The sequence below is a fragment of the Camarhynchus parvulus genome, chromosome 3, assembly GCF_901933205.1.
Source record: "Camarhynchus parvulus chromosome 3, STF_HiC, whole genome shotgun sequence".
NCBI classification, from domain to species: Eukaryota; Metazoa; Chordata; class Aves; order Passeriformes; family Thraupidae; genus Camarhynchus; species Camarhynchus parvulus.
This window is the reverse complement of record NC_044573.1, coordinates 58,133,768-58,154,949: the sequence shown is the minus strand read 5'-3', so window position 1 is coordinate 58,154,949 and position 21,182 is coordinate 58,133,768. Positions and strand designations below refer to the sequence as shown.

At 41.5% G+C, this 21,182-nt stretch overlaps 1 protein-coding gene across 2 annotated transcripts in view; it reads left to right on the top strand.

Annotated features, from left to right (window-relative positions):
- Positions 1-4,823: 4,823 nt before the first annotated feature.
- Positions 4,824-21,182, top strand: part of ENPP1 (ectonucleotide pyrophosphatase/phosphodiesterase 1) — a 54,454-nt gene continuing 38,095 nt past the window's right edge. For both annotated transcript variants that reach the window (XM_030945568.1, XM_030945567.1), the window contains exon 1: positions 4,824-5,092. In XM_030945568.1, coding sequence (XP_030801428.1) covers positions 4,907-5,092 — 186 coding nt within the window. In that variant the 5' untranslated portion in view covers positions 4,824-4,906. The remainder of the gene's footprint in view (positions 5,093-21,182) is intronic.

The window sequence follows — 21,182 nt, the reverse complement described above, 5'->3', positions numbered from 1 at the left end:
GAGATTATGCTGAGAAGTGCACAAAGAATGTCTGCTTGGTTAGCATCAAAGTATGCAAGCATCTTATAGTCTGCTTCTCAACAAATCCTGCCAATATGTTGTCATCATATCAGGATTTTATAGTTTAAAGGAGTATAGGCATTTTTATATAGCTTAGAGAGACAGGAAATCACTGTCAAGCAATTATTTTCTATTGCTAAAGGACTTTTCATATTTTTCTTCTACTGTTGCCAGCTATCTAACAACTGTTGTGTTAACAGTTATTAAATTTCCGGTAATATATGCCAAACTAAGACTGAAAGGAGGAACAATTATGCCATTTTTCAATTATACAGGAAATATTAAGTTATCAGCTTGTTATCTAGAGATTTTTTTTGGACACCAGCAAAACAACCAAAGAATGAGTAATTATTTGCAAAAATTATTTTCTTTCTGCAAGTATTAAAAGGGCCGTGCTGGGGAGTAAAATTAAGAGATTTTGAAGCAAGTAGTTATAAAGAATGAATTAATTTGTCCTGACAAAGAGGCATCTTGATGCTAAGCTCAGAATCTGAGACTTGCAACATGTGCCTTGAAACTCAACCTTGCCCTGGTGTCTTGGATCTCTGCTGGGTTATGTGCCATCCCTACATGCAAACTGTTCAGTCCACACAGTTTGATATGCCCATAAATGCTATGGGATTTCTGACTTCATCTTAGGCATTACTCCCAGAAGTAATAAAAGAGTTTGGAGATATACCCCCAGTTTCATTTGTTCCTTTCACTAAGGACTTCTGGCATTTTTATAAAGTTTTAGACACATTTCAAATGCTAAATAAAACTACCTATAAGGATATTTCAGAAGCTACCATCCATAACTGCTAATTTTTTCAATGATTTCCAGTCTAGTTTACAATGCAACACTCACACAACAATGCCAGAGAAGTCCTCAGAGCAGGAGCTGAGAAACAGCTTCAATTAGCTCCTATAAGGTAGAGTCCAGTGTAAGACTGAGCAGCAATGGTCATTAATAAGCAGCTTCAGACTTTCCTAGGGCTCTTGGTCCTCTTCATGGTTACAGGAATTTTGCTGCGGATTAGAGGCAATGCAACAGGAAATACTTGCCACAACCACCAACCACTGGTTTCTATTGCAATGCAAGGGTCAAGACTCAGCCAGCCAGGAGCTGATTATCACTGGCAACCTCACAAGATGATGCTCCTCTGCCTGCAAGCTCAGTCTGTGCCCCTGCTGTGAGAGCAGCAAGGGCCTCCCAACACTGGCTGGTGCAAATGGATAGTCCAATCATGCAACATGGTGCTATTTACAACCCCCTGTCACTAACCACAGCTCTTAAATGGGCCACAGCCACCTCACACACAGGGGCTAGATGAGAGAACTTGGTGTTTGCTCAGGTCTTTCCAAAAACAGATGTTTGGTGGAGATTTTGTTGAGGTGAAAAATGCAAGGAGAAAACATCACAAGCTGTGACATGCAGCAGCATGGAAAACTTCCCCTGTTTACCTTTGTCTCCTAGTACATAATTTATGTTTGTTTATCTTTGCTGCAGCCACTAAAAGCTGAATAGCAAATTAAAATTTATAATCTCTGATGACTCCCTTCATAGATAAGGCCTGCAAACATGAAGCTGGTGTTACTGCTATTTTCCCTTGACACTTGGTTGGGCAGCTTGATTCAGTTACTGCTGGAGCTGGCAGCTGGCCTCACTTCCTCAAAAGCTTCCTCAGTCTCTGTTGAAATGGCTGCAGACAATTTTTGGAATTTGGATTTGCAACCTCAGTAATCTCTGCTATTAATTTGTTGCACAATGATGTCTTTTGTCACAGATTTGTTAAAATGGTATTGACTGCTATTTAACAACTTCACCCCAAAGAGACCAAGCAGATGTGGATTTTTGAAGGTTTAATATTGGGAATATTTTACCTCTTCCCCCAGTATTCAATAGATTTATTCATATATGTTTGAAATATATTCAGCACCAAAACTTAGTCCTTTTTGGTTTTCCAGAGTCTGTTGTCTAGAGCACTTTGACATCTTGTCAGTCAGCTGAAACGATCTTACTTGTCACAGTTAGGTTAATTATTTTCCATGCTGGTTAATTATTTTCCATGCCTAGCCTGAAGTACCTTGACTATTTGTATTGTCACAGAAATAAATTGCAAAATATATGCTGTTTTATGAATATTTGTACACAGAAGAGTAAGTGTTAAAGAATAGTTAATGGTTAATGAATGAACAACTCAGAAGTTAGCTCCAGCTCCAGAATAGACTTTCTTTCTATGGAAAAGAAAGATACCTTTTTGTCTGCAATGTAGTTATACATAATTGTCATGGAATCATTATATAATATGTGCTATTCAAATTTTTGAGTGGGTTACACTTCAGACTAGAAAGTTTTCTATTTGAATTAAAATTAAGAAAAAATCTTTCTACATGCAAAAACAAGGAAATAAAAATGAAATTTTATTTGTAAAAAAATAAACATGGAAACTTTTAATCTCTCTCTTTTTTTTTGTTGTTTGACGAGAAAAAGCATTTACTTTCTTGCCAGTGTGACTGGAAATGGAAAAAGAAAACATTTGAACTTACACACATGATTGCAATATCTTTTCATTTTTATTAAAAAAAAGAAAAAGTGAAGGTCCTACTGCTGGTTTAAAAATTATTAAAGCTATTATTAAAGCCCATTCACTGAAAAAACCTGAAACCTAAACAATTTGTCTATGTCAGTTTTTATGAGAGTTTTAAAATTATTGCGCAACCGGTATTCAATTTGCAACTTTCACATGCCAAAAGCCTTGACCGTATAATAAAGTCATCTCCTCAGCTGGACAGCTGTTTGAAATGCCACATTAATGGAATAAATGAGATTTTTAATGTAGGCTCAAGGGCTTAGTTACCACAGTTTCTGTTGCCTTTCTCTTTCCTATGTGACCAAGTGAAACATTAGGGTAGAAATTCTCAAGACTGCACCTATGGTACCTCATTAGATGACAACAGGCACGTGGGAGCAGCTCTGCAGTGACCCTCAGCATGCTGTGAGCTGCAGCAGCACTACAGACCAGCAGTAATGTACATGCTGCATCCTGGCAATTATTTTTAATGGGAAGTTGTACTGACAGCTTGTTCTTGCGACTCAACTGAAATAGAAAGCAGAGCAACAACATTTCAAGAGGGATCAAGATCACTTCCATGGAAATTTTCATTTCACTGTAGCTATTTTTTAGAAAATATGGATTTTTGTTGGAAATTATGCAAGGGCCACTTCTTTCTGAGTACATTGACAGTTAAAATAAATCTGATATAGCCTCCTGAAGCCCTAGGAAATCAAACCCACCACCCCATTAAAACTGAAAGACTAAGCCCAATGTCAACATACATAACTGTATAAAGTAAAAAAACTTTAAAAATTATGGAGAATGAGATACTTTTAGTAGTTTTAAGCTTAGGCATACTTTGCAAGTCTTGATGGTACTCAACCCTCACAGATCTATTACAGAAAGGAGGAATGACCCACATCTGGAGCCAGCCCTGCAGTCAGGGTTGTACCTACATATGTGGGGGGAACTGCCTTTCCCCAAGGACAGTCAGGGTGTGTACAAACACCTCTCTCTTGCCAAACAAGCAGGGCTGAATTTAGTGGGAATGATTGGGAAGTGACATCTTGGAGCCAGATGGTGTCAGTCCCAATAAAAGGTCCTGAAGGGCATCAAACATGGATTTCACCCCAACAACACCAGGCCTCTGAGCAGGGCCTGGCTTGGGGGCAATGAGTCCAAAGTCACAGAATCAGAGAATATGCTGAGCCGGAAGGGACCCACAAGGATTATCAAGTCCAGCTCCTGACTCGGCACAGGACCATCCTCAACAGTCACACCACGTGCCTGAGGGCATTCATTGTCCAAGTGCTTCTGGATCTCTGTCAGGCTTGGTGCTGTGACCGCTTCCCTGGGGAGCCTGTTCCAGTGCCCAACCTCTGCGTGAAGAACCTTTTCCTGATATCCAACTTAAACCTCTCCTGATATAACTTCAGGCCATTTCCTCGAGTCCTGTCGCTGGTCACCACAGAGATCAGTGCCTGCCTCTCCTCTTCCCCTCACGAGGAAGCTGTAAACTGGGATGCTGTCTCCCCTCAGTCCCCTCTTCTGCCGGCTGAACAGACCAAACCACCCCAAAGGAGTCGCAGTGTCCCCCGGGCGGGCGATGACACCGCCTGCTGCGCGGCGCCCCCGGTGTGCGGGCTCTCGCCTGGCCCGATGCCCCGCGTTGCGGGGGCTTCCGCGGCCATCCCGCAGGCACTGACGGGCGGGAGGGGAAAACCTCCTCGGGAAGGGGCGAAGAACTGCAGGCAGGGACGGGGGGAAGCACCTTGCGAAGGCGACCAGCAGCCGGCGGCGCTCTGGGTGCAAACGCGCACCGGGGGCAGGGTGCCCGCCTCTGGCAGCACCGGGAGCGGCACCGGGAGCGGGACCCCCGCCCCCGCGCACACCTGTGCCGCCGCCGCCGGGCGGCTTCGGGGAAAGCCGAGCCACCGCCTCCGCCCGGGGACCGGGCAGCGGAAACTTTCTCCGCGCTCCTTCGTAAACACGGCCCGGCGCCCTCGCCCGGACGCTATTTCGGGGCTGCGCCGCGTCCTCCGGCCCCGCACCGCCTCCCTGCCCGCAGGGAGCGCGGCCAGCCCTTTACCTGCAGGGAGGGGTCGGAAAGCGGGGGGCGGCCCAGCCGGGGTGACCGAGCGAGGCGGGAACATCCCGAGGGAAGGACGGGAACATCCCCCTCCCTCCTCCACGCCGCTGCCGGCGGGGGAGCGGGGGCCGCCGGTGTCCGCGTTCCGGGCGGGGCGGGACCGGGCCGCCGGGCTATTAATAGCCGTGTCCGGGCGGGCAGAGGGCAGAGCCGCGGGACCATGCAGGGGAACGGGCAGCAAGCGGGCAAGGGCCATGAGGACCACCTGGACGGGGTAGGGGCGGCTGATGGCGGGCTGCAGACTGCGGCTGTGCCCATGCTGCCGGCCATGGAGGTGGCCGAGGAGCCGGAGAAGCCTCCGGGCGGCAAGAGCAAGGATCCCAACACCTACAAAGTGCTCTCCCTGGTAAGGGCCCGGGCGCCGCGGGGCCGGGCGGGCGGAGCTGGGTCTCACCTCGCCGGCGGGAGCGGTGCGGCTGGCGCAGGTGTTTAGCCCGTCTCCAAGCTTCGGGAGATGGGAGACGAGCCCGTGGCGGGACCTTAAAAGCCTCTCGGCGGTTTTGGAAGAGGGTGACTGCCTTCGGCAGCATGGGCTCCTCGGGATGCCCGGGGCAGCAGTGCTACGGGACGGCTCCGCTTCGGGAGTCAGCCTCGGGCAGGAGCGTAGCATTGCGTATAGACAGCGACCTGCCTCGGAGAGGGATTCATAACTCTTGATTTATTTTACTCTTTTGACGGTCTTCAGCGTTGAATCTTTCAAAATTCTTTTGTGGTCTCAATGGTTGTCTCGTCTTTCATCATGTGGTTTTAGCTGTTTGCTGCAGGGGGGACACCAGGGAAGACAAAACCCAGTTAAAATAGGAAAATATGGCTGGAAAAGCTAAAAAGAGTTAAAGAGCCAAAAGGACAGAGGAAGTGTTAAAACCTGCCTTTCTCTGAATTCGAGCTACCGTGGGTTGAAAGTTTGTCTCCAAGTGCTGCTGGGAGGCACTTTTGGCCCTTGTTCAGAAGCCCCAGCAGCCAAAGCCATTGTTAGCAGGTAGGTCACTTTCCAGTTTTAGCCATGCTGCTGTATTATAATTATCCTCCCCATAGAGATGTGAAAATAAGACCTTCCAAACTGCCTGGAGTTATCATTATGAGGCTAAATTCATTATCAAGGTGAAAGAATTATGGTGTTCTTGGAAGGAACCTTTAGTGGAGCTGCAGCAGACGTCATGTATGTATGCATAAATAGTCCTCTATACATTGAAAGAGAAATGTCAAGGTGCCTATCCAAATTTACTGATATCTTTCTAATCTGGCTACCTTTTCAAATGATTCATCAACCCATGTCATTGTGACTACAGGTTGGTCATACTTTCTAACATAGCAGGAGGTGAATTATGTTTCTAAGTTTGTCAGAATGTTATAAGAAAAAAAATCATGCAAAGGTCTATGGTAGTTTCCATGCACAAGCTTTTTTGGCAACTTTTCTGATGAAATGTCCCCATAAGTAAAGGTTGTGGTTAGTAGCTCGTTTCATTACTTCGTTGTCTTCTGGGGAGATTAAGGTTATGCCATAAAAGCCACTGCACTTGGATGGTGAAAACAGCTCAGCTCTTTTCAGCCTTAGAACCTAGTATTGCTATACTGAGCTTTCTAGGCTCTAATGCAACAAAATTATTAGAGATGCACAACCACTTAGAGACCAGAGTTGAGCACAAGTTAGTGTTTGCAGTTACTTATTCTTCTGAATTAAGTTCTTATTTCCCAAATGCTATTCACTGAGAACTGGCAAAAATTTCCTCCTGTGCTCATGAAAGTGTCAGAGTGAAATATGTCATCTATAGGAAAATCATTTAAAAATTCTAAGTATTTATGGCCCTACAGTATTTTTTGGGGTGACTGCAAACACAGAGATAATGTAAGATATTCAGTGAGAACTTGGAAAACTTTCTAAATACTGCAAGTGATACTGGATTGAGTAAAACAAGAATGCATTTAACCTAAACATGTCAGAAAGGGGCAAACTGGAGTTGGAAATGCTAGTTTGTTCTTTCTCAGAAACTGATGCACTGATGATATCGAAATGTACTAGAAAAGTGAGTAGACTTACCTGCTTGGTGTTTGTACTTTTATAGTAATGTGAAGCTATTAAAGTGTCTAGATGTAGGTAAATCTCATTTGCCTGCATTTATCCTAGCTGTGTGTGCTATTGTCTCTTTTATTTATGTAGATAAAAAAATCCCACAAATGACTGCTTTCAAGCGAGCTTATGTTGAAATTTTCTGAAGACTCATTAATGCATTTCTGCTGATTAAGGGATGCTTGAGTCGCTCTTCTTATTTTTCTGGAAAGCTGAGACTGGACTGCATTCTACTCTTCCTTCACAAGTGCCTGCCGCCTGCAGATGTCTGTGCTGTTTGTGAACACAACCTCAACATTCCCAGCTCTTGTCCATGAGCCAATCTTACCCTATGACAGAGCAGCTGCTGCAGAGGGAGGATTCCACAAGTGGGGGATTTTACTAACCCATAGTGCTTCCCTAAGCACCTAAAGCCACCATTTTATTTACTGTCTTGCCAGTTTTCTAAGCTCAAACTTCTGTCTCTCAAATCCCAGTGAACTGTCTTCTGTAGTCTTTCCAGGCTGTTGTGTGAGTGAGCACTATGCTGCTACCCAAGAGCAGCATAACATTTGCTTATGTTTGAGGTTTTCCCACTTGCCAGGAACTCAGGCATTGCATTTTGGTCTGATTCATTCATTCCATTAAAATAAATTTTTCCATGCCAGTCTAACAGCTGAAACATTGAGAGAAGTAAAGTAATAATGTAAGAGAATGTTTCCTTATAACAGCTTCAGACTTCTTGTCAGAACTGGAAAACTCATTTAAACTGACACTTTTGTTAGAAAAATTATTAAGGAGTTTTGCAGCTTGAGAATTCCTAAGTAGAAAAAAATTACAAAAAAAAATTCCAGGTGAGGTCCAGACTGAGACATTTAAAGTGTGTTAGTCTCATCTAAAGAGTAACTCAAGCATTTCAGATTGCATAAAGATAATAAATTGTGAAGTTTAAAAAAATGCTATGGAATGCACTTAATATTTTTATAGTCTATAAGTTTTTTTCCCCTTTTTTCATTAAGGCTGTCCAGTCTTTTTAATTTTTTTTAAGGCACATCCTAAAAACTAGCCAACTTCCAACACTGGGCAAGAGATTGAACTAAAAACCTCTTCAGGTCTCTTCTAGCCTTATCTTATTATAGAATGGTTTTGGTCTGAAGAGATCCTTAAAGATCAGCCAGTTTCAACCCCTCTATCATGGGAAGGAGCACCTATTCTAGACCAGGTTGCTCAAAGCTTATCTATTCTGGCCCTGGACACTTGCAGGGATGGGGTATCCACAGATCTCTGGGCGATCTTTTCAAGTGTCTTGCCACCCTTACAATAAATAATTTCTTCTCAATATCTAATATAGACATACCTTCTTTCAGTTTAAGGCCATTTCCCCTTGTCCGATCACTGCATGCTCTGTAACAAATCTCTCTCCAGCTTTTTCATTGGCCCCTTCAGGGACTGGAAGGTGCTGTAAGGTCTTCTCAGGGCTCTCTCTTCTTCAGGTTGTATAGCCCCAGCTCTCTCCACCTATCTTTACTGAAGAGGTGGTCTACCTCTCTGTGTATCTTTGTGGCCCTCCTCTGGATTTGCTTCAAGAAGTCTTAAGAATTCCTTTTATGCTGGGGGCCCCAGAGCTGGATGTAGCGCTCCAGGTGGAGTCTCACAAGGGCAGAGTAGAGGGGCATAACCCCCTCCCTTGGCCTGCTGGTCACACTTCTGTGGGTACACCCCAGGATGCTGTTGGCCTTCTGGGCTGTGAGTGCACACTGACAGCCCATGTCTGGCTTTTCATCTACCAGCATCCCCAGTCCTTCTCTGCAGGGCTGTTCTTAGTGAGTCCTTCTCCCAGTGTGCACTCACGTCAGGGATTGCCCTTACCCAGGTGTAGCACCTTGCACTTCTTGAACTTCATTAGGTTCTCATGGACCCACTTCTCAAGCTTCTCCAGGGCCCTCTGGGTGTCATCCCATTCTTCTGTTATGTCAGCTGCACTCAGTTTTGTGCCATCTGCAGACCAGCTGGGGGTGCTGGGTCACATTGAGCTTCTCATCCACTAACAGCCCCAAGTCTTTCTCCTCAAAGTCTTTCAAACCATGCTCTGCCCTGCCTGTGCTGGTACTGGGATTGTCATGCGGGATCACACACTTGGTCTTTGCACAGTCCCACCTCTCAAGCTTGCCCAGGCCCCTCTGGATGGCAATCCCTTCCCTCCAGTTGATGGCCCCACACAGCTTGGTGTCATTGGCAAACTTGCTGAGGGTGCCTTGATCCTGCTGCCCATGTCACTGACAGAATATCCAGCAGTGCTGGTCCCTATGCTGACCCTGAGGAAGGCACTCCTCACTGGATTCCACTGCCACATCAAGCCCCTAAGCATAGTTCATGAGTGTGACCATCCAGCCAATTACATGTCCCTCTGTCAAATCCATGTCTCTCCAGTGTAAAGACCAGGATTTCATGCAGAGCCTGCCAAATGCTTTGCACAAGTCCAGGTAGATGATTTGGGTTTGTATTCCCTCCTCCACCACTGCTGTAATCCCATTTTAGAAGGCCACCAAATTTGTCAGACACAGTTGGCCCTTAGTGAAGCCACAATAGCTATCGCCTTCTTACTTTTCATGTACCTTAGTGTAGTTTTCAGGAACATTTGCTCCGTTATTCTATAAATCTGGTTTCAGTTATCTATTGGTTGCTATGTTAAGCTTTTATGAATCATAAACCCCTATTTATCATAAATAAATGAGACAATCTCTGATCAAGGGAGAATTTCTGTTGCCAGTTCATATTTGCCATTGCTGCAGTCAGCAAAGAGTCTAAGTGTAGAAAAAAGATCTATTGGATGTAAAGATATTCTGTATGAGTCCTGAAAGGTTTTCACCACTTCATTTGAAAATAGCTCATAGCTGCTGACTTTGGGCTCAAGCAGGGAAAGATGGGTGTGCTACGTCAGGATTTTGGAGACAGCAGTAGATTTGTCTGGTTTTGTTGTTTGTTTTTTTTTTTTTTTTCCCTCCCTGTAGATGAAGATGTGGGAACAACCTTCTCTTACTATTGTTGGGAAGATTGTATTCCTGTTGGTTGTTTTCATGCTGATGGTTTTCCTCTCAAAGATGTTTGAAGGTACCCAAACATTTGTATACATTAGTACTTTAAAACAGAATTATTAATGCATATCCAAATTCTTTTTTCCATAAAGAAGGCAGAATATGTATTTAATTACCCAAACCTTGTGATTTGGACTGTGGTTATTTGACTTTGGCTGACTTCAGTGTGGGTATTTTTATGAGTATCAATCAGTTCCCAAGCACTGGATTGAAGGATGCTGTTGTCTGAATCGGGGAGGCTTGGGTGCCATGTTCAGTCTTTAATCTATTTTTGGCCCTCTGCAAACCATTCAATTTCATCATTTTTTTGGTATTATTTTGCTTTATGTGGCTTGTAAATTTTTCTTTATTTTTCAGTAGGGAAAGGTGGTCCTTGCTGAAATTACTTGCTTCCATGAGAATGCTGGACTGAGCTTAGATGGGACTTCTGAGATCCAAGAAACACCATGCAGCTTGACAGTAATATTAGAGTGACTGTTGGGTGATTTAAATTTTTTTGGCATTAAACATCCCTTGGTGAAATATGAAGTAAAGAGTGATGGTAACAAGATTGCCATATTTTTAATAGACTTTTAAGCACTTTCAGTTTAGAAATATTAAAAGAGTTCTTGGCTGAGCTCCAAATCTTAATAATTTGTAGGAAAATCTCTTCCAATGCTGGGAAACAAGGATGCTTTACAGCTGTCTTCTGCCAATGTTAGAGCTCTCCAACTTCCATTGTGACTTGGTTTAAAGTCTGCACACATGGTGTTTGACAAAACATTTTTTTTATTGAGTTGCTGTTGATATTGCTTAAGTGCATTAATTAGAATAAAATTGTAACTATACATACAAAAAAATAAAGACATTGTTATCCAATTTAAGCCATAAAAAGAAAGTTTGGGGTTTGAATTTAAAAATCATTATAGATGAATGTTTCTCTTCAGACTACTCACTTTTTAGGGAAGACTTTGTAAATAATTCTCATTATATGCAGGGAAATGTAAACCCAAAATTTCTTTATTGCCCTTCAAGTGGGTATTTTCATGCTGGGTATTGAAGACAAAAGCCATAATCTTGCTCTATACAAAAAAAAAAATTAGAAATTTTAGCTCTGAAGAGTTTCCAGGGTTAATTTGTATTCTTGCTTTATTTACACTTCATAGACCGAGTTGGCATAACCTATCCTACAAGGCAGAAGCTGATGTGAAGTAAAAAAATATTGTCCAAAGAAACACTTGCAAGAATTGAGTCTTTCCATTTAGTTGGGGATTTTGAAGTATAGAATAAAAGAACCCAAATCAAACAACAGTGAACACAGACCAAAAAAAAACCAACACCAACTGCAAAACCAAAACAATAACAGAGAAAAACAGCTCATCAAATTCCACTTTTATAAAAATCTTCACAAAGGGAGAGTAGAGACCATCTTTGTTAAAAAATCAGAACTCAGTTTAAATTTTAATGCCCAACTGGGTTGGACTTGGATACACAGTCAAAGGATGATTGAAAATTGGCCAAGCAAACTTCAGCTCGCTTTCAGCTGGGTAGTTTAGGTATGGCTTTTAGCATCAGTAAAACAGCATGGAGTTTAGGCTACCGAATAATCTCTTCTGTAGCTGAATTGGAGGATTTAAGCCATGCAGGAGGTTTCAGTCACCCCTTGGAGTGCAGTGTGTGTGGATGCTTCTGGCTGCCTGGAACTCCAGCTGGAGTGCAAATCTTGGGAGAGGCTGAAGCACATCCAGCTGTGTGACTGGTGCATCTCTCAATGCTGCTGGCTGGCTGGCTGCCTGCCTGAAAACAGGCACAATGGCCTAGGGATAGGAGTGTAGAATTAGGGAGTGGAGAATGGGAGTGTAGATCTGGCCACACTGCTTGGCTCAGCCCTTTGGTCCATTAAGGCAAAACGAGTGAATTGGGTTGTGATTGGTGTTGTGTGCTCATACTTACTGCTCCAGCATTCAGAGTTCTGATGCAATCTATGCCTTAGGGTTTCCCCTACATTTCTTCAATTTTGCAGTAATGTTTGCAGTAAATCTTTGCCTACTTGTCAGGCACCAGGTGAAGGCAGGTCATGTTGGAAGAGAAGGTAAAACTGTATCCAGTTGTGGCAACAAGCCAGTGCCCTTATTGGAAAGGTACAGTCTCGCTGTGTGTGAGCCAAGTGAGCACAGTGGATTTGGGGACACCAGCGAGATTCAGCCAATAGTCTAAATTGCCTGGTGAGTCTGTAATGGTAAGAGACGTCCAAGGTAAGGGAAGGCAGGCCTGTGAGTTTGAGTCAACAGAATAAATGGCCAGGATGGACTTGACTGCAGTGTGGCTGTACCACATTCCAGACAGGGCACAGAGGCAAGCCTGGCTAAAACAAGGAGTGAGTGACTCTTCTGAGGCTTTCTCTAGCTTTTTATTGAAGAGCTATCTTCAAGACTGGTTGAGATCTCCCAAATAGTGCTATCAATAACTGAAACAGTACCGGAGAACTGGCCTCAAGCAGAGCCAGCCAAATTCCTGGCAGGAGGGAGGCAGCTTTTGTTCTGAACACCTTCATATAGTTCTACAAAACTCTTGGATAGTAGACTAATAAAGAGCATAGTTTAAGTGGATTGGCTTTCTGTAGTAATAATTTTGTCTTGAATTCAGAACAACCTAGGTACTGCCCTAAAACTTGGATTTCAGTCAAGGCCAAAGATACAAAAACTGTGCAGGGCTTCCTTCCAACTCCTGCTCTTCAAAAATTTTCCTTTGCATTTTTTTACTCATATCAATGGAATTACACAGAGTGAATGTTCTGATTTGACTTGTAATGGAAGCTATGTTATTGTTGCTTCTGGCTGAAAGGAGGAGCAGAGCAAATAAAAGCTTTGAAAACATGAAAGGTATGAAGAGTTTCTCACCTTGGAGCTGAAAATAGAAATGAATATATTGGCAAGTATTACTGTGACTATATGCTATGATAGAATTTGTCAATGTACTGGATCATGACAGCATCCCATTTGAATGAAACAGTAGCAGATGTGATTTTAAGAGAAGCTATTTTATAATGTTCAATATTGGAATGATATTTTTACATTGTTTTGATATACTTCCTGAGCTCTTAAAAAAAAACACTTTCTGCACTGAAAAGCAATAAGTACTTTTCTGCATAGATGTTGCACAAGTCATCTGTATAAAAAAGTTTCCTGTAAGTGAGTTTATAAGGCAGCAGTCGCTTTCATGGTAAATGGGGTGTGATGGAGGAGAAAGAAAAACAGCCTAAGTAAGGATTTTTTGCAAATGAAATGTTTAATTGTTTAACACAATAGGTTAGCTAAGGAGAAAAGGAAGAAATGAGGAAAAATTTGTATTTGTATTTCTGAAGAAAGTCAGTGAGCATAGCCTTGTCACAGTTCTGCTGTGTAATGGCATATAGGCAAATCAACCTATATAAATGCTTTCTAATGTGGTAGTCTGTGGATACAAGTTTGTATTAAACACTGGTTGCTTTTGTTCCTAGAATAACAAAAAGTGTTGTGATAGGTTCTTCAAGAAGATCAATAATCCAGCCTGGCCATGTATATTTCATTTCACTTCACTGTTTAATGCTGGTAAATGGGCCAGTTCTAGAACTTTCTTCTGGCTCAAATATGTTTCCATGTTGTGAGGTATCCAAATTTGATAGTCTGCCTTTTGTTTTTTGAGGGGCTATATTCAAAAGGTGCTGAGATAAATAATGCCCTCTTTATCATCCCTTGTCTTTGTTTTGGGAAAATAGTCAAAGGATTCAGGGCTGAAGATGAGTCTGTGATCGATATCAGTGTACTTAGTAAAGACTTATAATGAATAACTGAAATTGTTTGAGTTGATCTTAAAGGTTTTTTCCAGCCTAAATGATTGTATGAAACCTGATTTGTCCTACATTCTTCTCATACTGGTTGTGGTTCTGCAATTATTTGACACTCCTAATAATCTTGGTGTTTTACAGGATTTCTTCACTTATTCTTTAAGGTCATTTTGTCTTCCTGTGGAAGTTAATATTGCTGTCATGGCGGCAGTTGTAACAGTATCTGACAAAAAAATGGATGTGAATATAGGTTTACTTGGTATATTTTGTGGTATAATCAGTACCCTGTAGAAGCCACCCCCTCTATACTCTGTTCTTGTCACAACTCTCATGACAGTAATCTAAACTGGAACAGCTTTGGCTTTATTCTTGAAAAGGGACTTCTGGAATAGAAGGGCATGAAGATGGCTCAAGGCCATATTTTCAGATCCAATTTTGCTTTTCTTTATGAGTCAAGTGCAATTTGTTTGTAAAACAAATTTTAGTTGGCATAATTACTGACAGTTTCTTTCCTTTCTATGCAGTTGTGCATTCATATGTGGTTGCCACTAAAGCGGATGACGTGCGGTGGGTTTTGTTCTGTGTTCTTAGCCTGCTGTATCGAATAAAAGAATTGTGCTTGAAAGTACAATGTTTGCTTTTTTTCTCATGAGTTTTCAGTCCTCTTTTCCTTAGGTTTTTACAAAAACCTACTTGCTGATTAAATAGTAGAGTCAGCTGCTATCTGCTTTTTGTCAATTGAACTAGAAGTTTTATTTCCCCTTCTTCTTGGCTAGCATATTGTTGCACTTTAATTTTTCTCTAAATTCTCCCATGATCTTAAGTGCAGTGAAAGAGGTAACAGCTGGGGTAAAGCTTTGATAACAACAGCTCAAGTGCTAATGACTTCTAGGAGAGTATGTACCTTCACAGTTGGGCAAGCAACAAATAAGAAAAATATTTTAGATTCCAGCTGATTAGCTGACAGATGCTAACTCATCTGTTTTTTGGTATCTTTTTGTTAAAAGCAGATGCTTGAATAGTTTTGGAAGGTGTTTAGAGAGCTATAGTATGATGATGTCTTCTGCTGATAATTCTCTACTGAGTGAATTATCATTAAGTGTTATCACTAAGTGTTATCATTCTTTGGTGAGCTGTGTGAAGGCTTTTATAATACCTTACAGTGGCTCAATCTACCTTAAAAACACTCTTGTCCTTTGAATGGCCTTTGGTTGCAATAGCACATAATAACAGTCCTAGAACATTCAATAGAAAGAATGAGAGTAGACATCCCATGTGCCTCTTTGAGGAAGAAAAACAATAATGCCTATGCATTTTCCTGGTAAATAGTTTTAGCTCTCAAAACGTTTTGGGTGTTATCTCCAGCATTTTGATCCACTGACTTTAGAATTATTTAGTCACCTCCAGTGTTTTACAGCAGCCAGGACCTGAGAGCCGCAGCGATTCTCCTCCTGCTGGCCTCTATGAGTGGAATGTAGATCAACAGAATCAAGTCTTTGTAGACCATAAAAATATTTACAAATGTGGAAAGAAGAGATGACTGGTGCAAGAAGGAGGTGGTGCACTTGGTTCAGTGCTGATTTACTTTTTTTTTTTAGGTGATTTACTAAAGTGTCACTTAAGTAGCTGCGCTGGTGTGACTGAAGTTATCTACCTCCTTTCAGTTTATTAAGTTACCCCTGCTTTTGAATAAAACTGAGCTGTTGGCAAGTGGTTTATGCTGGTTTAAAAATAATTTTTACAAGCATGAGTAAGTGTTCTGCTGCCCCTGGCAAGTATAGATAAGTGTAGTTTTTTTTTCCTTTATACAGTAGGCTGTCTGCATTTTTAACTGTCAGAAGGTGACACTGTTCTTGCTTGAAATTCATTATTTGTTATTGTGTTCTTTACATTTTTGCAAGTGAAATTCTGTCTTGAAGATATTTTAGTGTTAAGGTTCAGGTCAGTAATCATCTATTCTAGGTGCACAAAACAGTGAAAACACAGCATGCCTTTCGCAGATCCCAGTGGTTTTGGAAAATTCCATGGGTTTTCTTAATACTGGCATTACAGACCCTGTCTAGACATCCTCCCTTCATGGATATGTATGACACAACTGTGAGAACCAATCATGGAGATTAGGATGGAAAACCATTATTTTGCATGGCTTCCTTGAAAATTGTGTAGTTGTTAATGGATGTGTCTTAAACCTTGGGGTGACAAGTTTTGTTGGCCATGGAATACCAGGGATGAAGGAAGGGAGACAGAAAGCAACTGGGTACATGGCAGGCAAAGAGTGAGGGAAATCAACACAGAAATAAATGTAATTCAGAACGATAATTCTTTAAAAGAAGTATCAGCGCATTCTTTGCCAAAGAAAATATAGAATACAGAATACAGAATGAGGAGGGGAGTGGGGGAGGTGGACAAAGCTAGAGAAGAATGAAGAAAAAGGGACAGTAGTATTAACTGTGTAAAGGAAGACTAAAATGTGATAGGAAAGGTGGCAGTAGCTAAGGCCAGTGAGAGATCTCTTTGTGTGTCAGTAAGACCTGTACAGCTGACGAGTCTCTTTGGGATCAGGTGTGTGCAGCCTGCATGCTTTGCTGACTCCAGCCCTTCCAGCAGCTCCCAAAAATTACTGCTGAAAAATTCTTTTTCAGCTGCAGCTCTAGAGATGAGTGAGGGAAATGATTCTCTTCTCTAACCATGCTATCATATTTCCATTTACCCAGTTCAAAATGAAAGGCTTTTGAAATAAAAGGCTTTTGAAATGTTCTCAGGATTGCAGTTTTCCAGACTTTCAACCACCTATTCCCAACCATTATAATTGTTTACAAAGCAAAGCTTTTATTGCTTCCTCCCACGTAAAGGAAGCAGTGATGGGACAAAGATTCATCCCTAGATGACAATATTTTTGTGATTCCAAAACAAACTTTCTAAAATTTATTTTTAAACCAAAAAAGGACATTTACTTCTCTGCAGTTGTTACTGTGTTGTTTTAAAAACCTTTTCTCAGATGTGACATTAGAACTGAATCTGACAGTTTGTGCTAGTAACCTCATAAGATACAGATCATAAAACTTTAATTTTCTACTTTTGTGTATTACAAGGCCAGGTTCTTTAATTTTACTTGTTTTCCTATGAAATATTGGATTCCCATATTCTTTCTTAATGGCACCTTATTCTCAATTCTTGCATTCTCTTTTGAGTGGAAGAATATGGCTGAGAGAGAACAGGTAAGACTTCTTCCTATGGTTTAAAAAGGCAGATTAAACCTTCAAGGCAGGTGTTATGTTGACAGTGTGGTAGTAGCCAGAGCTTTGAATTTGGTGCTTGCTGCAGGATACTAAACTAGGTCCTTGTTAGTAAACAAGCATGCATGCAGCTACTTGTCTTTATATGGATTAAAAAAATATATAATCTTTATGTAGCAGGCTGCAGCATCTCCAACCTGACCTGCCTGTATGTAAAGCAGGTCAGGTAAAATTAGTAACCTACTTGCTGTGGTGAGGTTTTCTTATAGAATCACGGAATGGTTTGGGTTGGAAGGGACCTTAAACACCATCTAGTTCCAACCCCACTGCCATGGAGAGGGACACCTTCTACTAGGTTGCTCAAAGCCCTGTCCAACTTGGCCTGGAGCACTTCCAAGGCATCCACAACTTCTCTGGACAACAGAGATATGTTGCAATATAGAAAGAAGCAAAGTAAACTGGCTCATCTTTAGGGTGCAGCAGTGAGATGCAGTGAGTATCTTTAAAAATAGTTTGAATATTCTTCATCATGTACAGAGTTGATAATCTTAGGGCCTTTTCGCTGACAATAGGTCACCTGCTGGTGTAACACCTCTTGCTGTGCCTAGTCAGGACTGCTGCTGGTGGCCAGTATTAGCTGCTCCTTATTGTTCCAGCAGAACATTTTGCCATTTGTGTGGATAATATCCATGTGACTGAAGTCATTCAGGCTCAAAATAAAGCTTCAATTCAAAGCCTTAAACACTAAGCTGCAATTGCATGAGGTTCCACTGGGTTAGATTTGGCCATCCTAGAACACTGTCAGATGTTTAATGTGTAAGCTTACTGTTTTTGTAAAAAATCTTTATTAAGTGTTAAAGAAGGAAAGAAAGAGGAAAACAAAAAGGAGGGGGAAGCTTTAATGTTTTGCAGTAAAATATTTTTAAGACAAAAATTTAAGCTAGTGGGACTAAGGTTAAGAAAACAAAGGATTTAATGTAGTGAGTTGAGAGTTTCAATATCTTAATATATAATTGTATTTAGTATTGCATTTTGTAGTATTTTGTACCCAAAAGAGTACTCATGTGCCTCAGTGAACATAATCCTTTTGTTTTTGCTTCTTGGAATTATGTTCATAGAAGCGTAGAACTGACAACCTGGAATACAAGACAAAACTGTGATTTTATTACATTTGGTGCCAAAATCACAGAAATTATTTGGGAGAATTTTAGCAAAGTTTTACCAGTTTTACATTGAGAAGTATTCTAATGCAGTCACTTTAGGGTGAGTTTTATGTAGATTTTATTTTTGCATTAATGATTAAATTCCTGCATTACCTACACTGAAGCTTCATCAGGGAATATTAATGGTCCATTTAGTGGCACTGCAATGTGTTTTCTGTACAGGGATGCCTTAGGTGGCCAAAGTCCCATAGGTCGTAGGTCTAGGTAGCTATTTAAAGATATGGGAATAAAGCTGTTGCAAATAGAGTGGGTTTTGCTTGTTTTAGCAAATAGCTGCGGGTTTTGCTTGTTTTAAAGCTTGTTTGTGTTCGCATCTCACAGGACATTCTACTCGTTGATCTTAGTAGCAGGGCCTGGTGGGAGCAGAGAAGCAATAAATCTCCACCATGAAATAAAATTTTCTCAATCTGGCTTTTAAAAAAATAAATTAATCAATTTGTAATTTAATAAAAATAACAATAACAGAATAATAATGTTGAAAGGACAATAACAGGTCTTGCCCTCTCCTGATTTTGCTGGGCTTTGGCATCTTGCATTTGAAGTGTCACCTATCTCCCTGCACACCTGCTCTTATCTAGATGATATTTTATATGAGGGATTTCAAAGGTCCAGAACAATTTACATTGAAGATAACATCGTTGATACTGATGTAACAGGAAGTGTTGATGCTGCACCTGTGTAGGGAGAATGGGAGAATGGTAAGGGGGCACAGTATTCCCCAGTGAGTTGCAGCTGGGGCCAATTAAGAACAAGTGGCATATACACCTGTAAGCAATTAAGTACAAGGACCATAAAAGGGTGGAGTCAGCCAAAGAGTCAGAGTAAGGGCCAGATGAAGACTGCAAGAAGAGCTGCATGGCTGTTGTGAAGGCTGCCCAGGAGAAGGCTGCCCAGGAGAAGGCTGCCCAGGAGAAGGCTGCCCAGGAGAAGGCTGCCCAGGAGAAGGCTGCCCAGGAGAAGGCTGCCCAGGAGAAGGCTGCCCAGGAGAAGGCTGCCCAGGAGAAGGCTGCCCAGGAGAAGGCTGCCCAGGAGAAGGCTGCCCAGGAGAAGGCTGCCCAGGAGAAGGCTGCCGCAAAGACCAGGAACCCCAGGAGAGAAGAGAAGAATCCCGGGACCCTAGGAGAGGGTGAGGACCAGAAGAGTCCCTGGAGAATCCTAAGAGGATGGACTCTGTTGTTATCAGAAGAAGATGGACCCCAGGAGAGGGTTGAGAAGCTTTGGACATGCCAGGGCTCTGTGGCAGTCTGGCAGCAATATCCTTCATTGGATCGCTGCTGGATTAGCTGCAGATGCTCCTGGCTGGGTGCATCAGGAAAAGCCCCTGGAGGGGATGGACTCTGTAGTTGTAATGTTCACTGTAATGTATAAGTATGGTTGTAATGTTTACTGTAATGTATAAGTATTAGTGTAAAGTGTTTAGGGCTACTGTGACCCACTGGGATGGAGTGGGGGAGGTGGTGTTGGTGAAGCTGAGAGTGGCCGGTGGAAGCCACAAAGAGGTCTAGACCTGATTATCTCAGTCAAGACACCCTGGAATAGGTGAGCCACCAACAAGTAATAATTATGGGACATTTGAGGGATTTGTTTTGGGACATTTGAGGTGTTTACTTCAAGTTATGACTGCCTTGAGTAGTAGAGATAGATGCTGGTGTAATGTAACTGGTATAATGTATTACTGTAATGCATAAGTATAGTTGTATAATATGTTACTGTATATCTATAAGTATTGTTGTGTAATGTATTACTGTATATGTATGAGAATTGTTGTAAATGCGTTTAACACAACACACCTGTTGGTATTGTGATTTCAAAACAAAACAAAACAAAAAAGACCCAAAAACAACAACAAAAAAGTACAAAGCTCTCTACTTGTGTTCATTCTTGATAGCTGGGTTTATGCTGGTGCATCTTTCTGTAAGTTTTTTCATATCCAGGTGAATAGATGATGCTTTTGCCCTTCAGTCTTTTATTACTTTGCTTCTTCCCCTGTCAATTCAAAGACTGTAATTGAACTGAAAAAATGTTTATTTCTATGCTGCATGTGATGTTGAATAAGATTCCAGTGACTTGCCTGGTTCAGAATTCTAAGCCACAGCTTCATGAGGTCCAGTCTATTGCTCAATTTAAAAATAAGTGTTATATATGAAATATTTTATATTAATTTGGTCTTTTGATAATTTTTAGTTCAAAATTCAGACTAATAGCTGAATTCCAATACTGCACATTCCAGAAATTGCTTTCTTGCTGTCTTTATTAACTGCTTAGTGAACAAAATTGCATAGTAAACTGTAGAGTTGTTAAAAATAACACAAATAGGTTTTAGTTACTGAAGTTCTCACAGTATTTAAGAATAAACTTGAGAAATAATTAGGTTCATTTTAAAATGGAGGCAATTTTTGCCACATCACAGTATGATTTAGGCATCGTACTGAGCTGACTCAGCAGATTTTGCTGATGGGAAAGAAGAAGAAAAGGGACAGAATTGTGTAGCCATGTATGTGAAGTTATTGAAGTATTGCTTCAATGTGATTTTTCTGCAGAAAACAGTGACTGGAAAGGTGGGATGTACACTCTTTCCCTAACCAGAGCTTCCCAAATTCTTTTGTATAAGAAAGCCTGCATTATTGCAGCATGTTCTGTTTCAGGACTTCTGGCAAAGTGCTTTATTACATTCTAGACATATATAGACTAGCTATTGTAACTGCATTCTTGGCTTCTCTTTAATTACTGTATAAGCACTGATAGTACGCATATTTCAAAGAGTTTATAGAATAAAACCAATACTTAATGAGGTTAAAAGAAATCTGTCTCTGCATTTGAGTAGGCATTAAATCCTGCTGTGACATGCTGGACCAGGGTAGTACAGTGCTTGTTCTATAACTTCAGTGCATCCAGAATCCATAATGAACACAGCCTAGTTTCTGGTCAGTGCAAGACACTGTGGTCAGCCTTAATGTGACATCCCACAGTTGCTTACCATGGTGTGGACCCAGATCTAGTATGAACTGGATACTAGGAAGTGGGAAAGGG